Consider the following 5,801-nt stretch of genomic DNA (forward strand, 5'->3'; position numbering starts at 1 on the left):
GGATACAATTTTCGGTACCAGTAGCACTTTTTTTTTGCAGATAAAAAATATAAAAATATATTTTTATATTTTTCGATTGACCTATAAAAAATATATCATAACTTACCAGTCATGATATAAAAAACATAATATTATATATAAAAATAAATAAATATTTATTCATCATATTTGCAATTTATCCGCATTCCCAAAGTAAATAAGACACGCAAACCACCTTCCGCAGACAAAATAGCCGGCCACAGCGGAGGGGAACTTACGATGCAGTACAACGCTGTCCTTTGCCAGCAACAGCAGCCCAACGATTCCTCCGCTTTTCCCGCGTCCCTTTTCCCCCGCTTCGCCCGGCGAGGAACATCAACAACACGAAGACGAGGAAGAAGAAGAAGCCCCAGACCCTGCTCGACTCTCTCGAGCAGCTTCTTCCAGGTTCGATCCATCCTCCTCATCTCTTTGCTGTGATCCTCGATCGGCTTACTCGGGTACGATCGATCGATCGATCGATCGATCGATGTCCAATTTGTTTGTTTGATCACATCTCGTTTTTGTTGGTAGAGTTGGTTTTACTTTGATGGATCGAGGGTTTCGGGGGGAGATGGGATTTAGGGTTTGAAGCTGATTTGGTGGGGATTTAGTGGAAGTTGTGAGCTTGGTTCGTGAAGATCTGAGCTGCGTGAGTTAAATTTGGTTTTTGTTTGGTTTCTTTTTGATCCGGTTATGAATGATGGAGTAAAACTCGTTAATTGAGATCGAAATGAGTTGCTGGGATCAGAAATTTAGCGGTTTGAGGCGTTTTTATTGAGATATCACTAGTATTCGATACATAAGCCAGTAGATATGGTAGATTTTGGGTGCGTAGAGATGCATTTTATGGTTTAATTGAGAATTCCTTGGTTGTTCGAATTTATTGTTTCAAACAAGTGCTCAGTAAGTATCGTCTTTTTTGTTCTGATTTCTCTTTTTTCTGTTTTCAGGTTCATGAGGGGCTCAAAGATGAACTCACGTACGCGTAGAACTCGAAGCTCCATGTTAATAATTATCGTGGTTGGTCTCTGCTGCTTCTTTTATGTATTAGGCGCATGGCAAAAGAGCGGCACGGGAAGAGGCGATAGTATAGCATTGAAGATCATGAAAGAAACCGACTGCATCATCTTGCCAAATTTGAGTTTTGAAACTCATCATAATAGAGGACGCAGCCTCGACACAAATGCCAAAGTCTTCGAGCCATGTGATGCTCAATACACCGATTATACTCCTTGCCAAGATGGGGATCGAGCGACGACCTTTTCAAGAGAAAATATGGTCTACAGAGAGAGGCACTGCCCTTCAGAGAAGGAGAAAATGCATTGCCTAGTCCCGGCTCCTAAAGGATATGTCACTCCTTTTCCCTGGCCAAAGAGCCGCGACTATGTACCGTACGCAAATGTCCCCTATAAAAGCTTGACGATCGAGAAAGCTGTTCAGAATTGGGTTCAGTTCGAGGGGGATGTGTTTAAATTTCCAGGTGGAGGGACAATGTTTCCACAAGGAGCAGATGCATATATCGACGAACTAGCATCTGTCATTCCAATTGTAGATGGTACTATTAGAACTGCACTTGATACTGGCTGTGGGGTATGTTCGAAGTTGAAATTTGGCATTTATTCTTTTCAAGCTTGGTTTATTGATAAGATTTGGTTTTACTCCGTTTCTTTTGGCTTGAGAAACTATTGCTTGCTCCCACTGTACCCGTGCATCCGTGCACTATCTAATTCATAACGCTCCATCCTATCTCATATGTCAATTCTTACTGTCTAATGGATTGGGGGTTTTCTTTGTTTGGTATGAAAATTGGGTGATTAAGAAAAAGAGAGATGGGATGAAGGCTGATGGGTGGGTGGACAATGCACGGATGCATGGTGCATCTTATGCAGGCAATAATTTCTCTGTTTTGGACAAGCTAGTTCGTGGCATTACCTTTTCAATTTATTCCACTCAATAAATATTTTGGTCTAGTTGTATTCTATATTTCTGTTTCTTCCCGTGCTGTTATTTTCAGAGTTGAGCCTTTTCTCGAATAGGGGCTTTTTTGTTCACCGCTGTCGTTTGACTGTCATTGAGGCTATTCATGCAGGTAGCAAGTTGGGGTGCCTACCTACTACAAAGGAATGTTTTAACTATGTCCTTTGCACCGCGGGATTCACATGAAGCGCAGATACAATTTGCTTTGGAGCGAGGTGTTCCTGCAGTAATTGGAGTTCTTGGAACTATAAAGCTTCCATACCCATCAAGAGCTTTTGACATGGCTCATTGCTCCCGCTGTTTAATTCCATGGACATCAAATGGTGAGCATTAACATACTGCTCCCTAAAATTACCTTAAAGTGCTTTCACTTTATGATCACTCTAGTATATTTAAATCAGAGATTATTATGAATATACCCCAAAATATTATCTAATTACATAAGTTTCCTCTATAAAATTTGAATTTTCATATATTCCGTCAAAAATGTTGTATTCTTATGTGTACACCCTTCTACTTGTGAAAATGTCTCTTTTGAGATAGCTTTGTGCAATAGAATATCAACTTGCTCCCATGAATTGGATTACTCTGCAACTTGAGAATTGTGAGAAACTTCACTTTCTAGGGGTATATATGAGAATGTAGATTTTACAGGGTTATATATGTAAATCGATTATTCTCCAGTGTTATATATGTAAAAGCCCCTAAATCTTATGCATTGAATTCTTAATGCAGAGGGGATGTACATGATGGAAGTTGATCGGGTCCTGAGGCCTGGTGGTTACTGGGTATTGTCTGGCCCTCCCATTAATTGGGAGACCTACTATCATACATGGAAGATATCCAAAGAAGACCTTAAGGAGGAACAGAGAAAAATTGAGGATTTTGCTGAAATGCTTTGCTGGGAAAAGAAATATGAAAAAGGAGATATTGCTATTTGGCAGAAAAAAATAAATGCAAATGCATGCCGTGGAAGAAAAGGTTCAATTAGGAGGTTCTGTGAATATCACAGAACAGACGATGTCTGGTATGCTTTTTCTCGTCATATATATGCCCTTTATTCTTGAATGTAACTATCTGTCCACTATTTTATCCAGTAAATATTGTGCTTAGTGTTTTAGGTGTAATGGTATAGGAGGCTTTTATTTGTTAAAGGGACATTAATATATCATTTTGCTGTCCAGAGTACTAATCAATTTTAGAAAAAAATGAAGTAGAGAAGTTGTTGGGTATATTATTTCTTCTAGATGTCATAAAATCTAAAGTATCCAGGAGATAAGTGAGCTGATATTGCATGCGAACTATTATGTTTCTTAGGTTTTCACATTGCAATATGTATGAAATTTGATGAGTGAACTTAATATGCACTTATGCAGTCCTAATATGTAAGGGAGGAGAAAAATGAGGAAATTGACATTCAAACCTTACTGTCATAATCTGCCCATCTTGCCGAATAATGAATCACTAGTATGAATTTTTTAGTTTGATAACTATCTTGCTTAATAATATTAGTTCAAACAGTTTTTTAGTCAAACATATACTTCTTTTTCACTCTGGACAATTTAATATCAATTACATGCTGATTTTATAGGATTTTCATGAAACTCAGCTGTTACAGCAGATGACTTTATTAATCAAATGTAAGTCCTGTGGGATTATTATAGGTACAAGAAAATGGAAGCATGCATAACCCCTTATCCTGTAGTCAGCAATCCAGATCAAGTGGCCGGAGGAGAGTTAAAGAGTTTCCCTGAGAGGCTCTATGCCGTCCCTCCTAGAATATCTCAGGGGTATATTTCAGGCGTTACAAAGGAACTCTTTGAGGAGGATAACAGGTTATGGAAGAAACATGTTAATGCTTACAAGAGGATGAATAAGTTAATAAGCTCAGGAAGGTATCGAAATATAATGGACATGAATGCAGGTTTTGGGAGTTTTGCAGCAGCAATCGAATCACCAAAGTCCTGGGTAATGAATGTTGTCCCTACCATATCGAAAACCAATACATTGGGCATAATTTATGAGCGAGGTCTCATTGGGATATATCATGACTGGTAAGTCCTTGCCTTTCGTCCTTCTCAAATGTCCAGATAAAACAGAATGTCCTTATCATTTGTGATTGCTTCCTGCATTGTATTGATGTACTTATACAGCTTTTGCCTTTTTTTTGTTTAATATAATCCTTTGCAAAATCATCTACTTACGTATATGCCGATGTATAATCAGAATCTTTTTATGCCCCTCAAAAAAGTTTCTTGCGAAAGTACTTATCTTAAATCAGGATTATCCTATTCACGGAGTAAGTTATTTATATAAGTACAAGGGTGTGTGTAGGAATTTATGTTTTGGAAGGGCATATGTGAATTTCATATTCTCCAGTGATGGAAGATGGTTTTGCAGGGTTATAGAAGTAATTCTTCCTGCATAAATTATCCTTAATAAGTCCTACTATTGTGAAATTAATCTGCTATTTGTTTTCTTTGATAGGTGTGAAGCCTTTTCTACATATCCCAGGACATATGATCTGATACATGCAAGTAGCCTGTTCACTTTATATCAGAACAAGTGAGTTGTGCTGTTTCTTTATTTATTTTGTGGAACTAAATTCTTTGAGCAAAACTCTTTATAGCTATAACTCAGCTACTAAGAAATGGCCTCCTCGTACCAATTTCTCTCCTAGCAACAGCAAGTAGGTCTTCCTGGTAGAAGCTTAATATGTATCTGTGCCTTGAAAACTTTATCATTAATTTCTTGCATCTCTTTTAGAGATTGAAGGACCCTTGATTTCTCTTTAATGGGATTTAGCAGTCTGACAACCATAGAATTCCCAACTCTGTAGGCACTAGGTCTTCTCGCCTATTCTGAATTTTTCCCTGGTATCCTCAGTACACAATAAAAGAACTTATGCATTTAAATAAACAGGTGTGAGATGGAAGACATCCTTTTGGAAATGGACCGAATTCTACGCCCCGAAGGCACAGTTATACTTCGCGACGATGCTGAAGTTCTTAACAAGGTTAGGAGAATCGTGAGTGGCATGCGGTGGAAGACCAAGATGATCGATCACGAGGATGGTCCTCTCGTGCCTGAGAAGATTCTGGTCTCCGTTAAAGAATATTGGGTGGTGAGCGGAGACGATCCAAATATATAAACGGTAAAGGCTGAGAAGATTCTTCTGGTCTCCCTTAAAGATTATTGGGTGGAGTGCAGAGACAATCCGAATACATAAACAGTAAAGACTGATATTACCTTCAAAATGGGATAGAAGGCTTAATGGCTTCTTAATGATCCTATGTTGTTGTATCAAATATCAACTTTTTTTATGTGTTCATACATAGGAGGCTAATTGCTATCTAGGTAGGTGATTTTGACATCCTGGATGAGTTATAAGGATGATTTCAAACTCATGTAACATATTCAGTTTGTATTTTACTAATAATAATAGTTGGCACATGATTTTATTTTCCTTTTTGTGTTTTTAACTTTGTCGCTGTTAAATAGAGAAGCTGTTTCATAGGCGAGCCGAAGATGGTTAATAGCAAAACCCAACAGTAATTATCTTCCTTGTGGGTTCCTATATATGTTTGCAGGACTTCAACTATTCATGTATTATATGTAGTGCCTAATGTTGAAGCAGATTAGATGAAGCTGATTTTAAAATTGATTTGAACCTCCATTAACAGTACAGTATCGGCCTATCCCTTGTTTTAATGTATTGGAACTTGACCACTGTGCCAGCCAGATGCCAGCGAAGCATAGGTATCGGAAGTACAAATACTCAAATCTAGAGCCTCTAATAAGGC

At 38.1% G+C, this 5,801-nt stretch overlaps 1 protein-coding gene across 2 annotated transcripts; it reads left to right on the forward strand.

Annotated features, from left to right (window-relative positions):
* Positions 224-5,464, forward strand: LOC109714235 (probable methyltransferase PMT2). 2 transcript variants are annotated; one of them, XM_020238751.1, is made up of 7 exons: positions 224-479; positions 972-1,611; positions 2,111-2,321; positions 2,734-3,025; positions 3,663-4,052; positions 4,486-4,563; positions 4,921-5,464. In XM_020238751.1, exons 2-7 carry the CDS (start codon positions 976-978, stop codon positions 5,147-5,149), a joined length of 1,836 nt encoding a protein of 611 aa, XP_020094340.1. In that variant the 5' UTR covers positions 224-479; positions 972-975; the 3' UTR covers positions 5,150-5,464. The 2 variants fall into 2 exon arrangements, with proteins under 2 accessions (XP_020094340.1, XP_020094339.1); XM_020238750.1 differs by having other exon boundaries at positions 224-426.

The sequence above is a fragment of the Ananas comosus genome, linkage group 8 (genome assembly GCF_001540865.1).
Source record: "Ananas comosus cultivar F153 linkage group 8, ASM154086v1, whole genome shotgun sequence".
Taxonomy (NCBI): Eukaryota; Viridiplantae; Streptophyta; class Magnoliopsida; order Poales; family Bromeliaceae; genus Ananas; species Ananas comosus.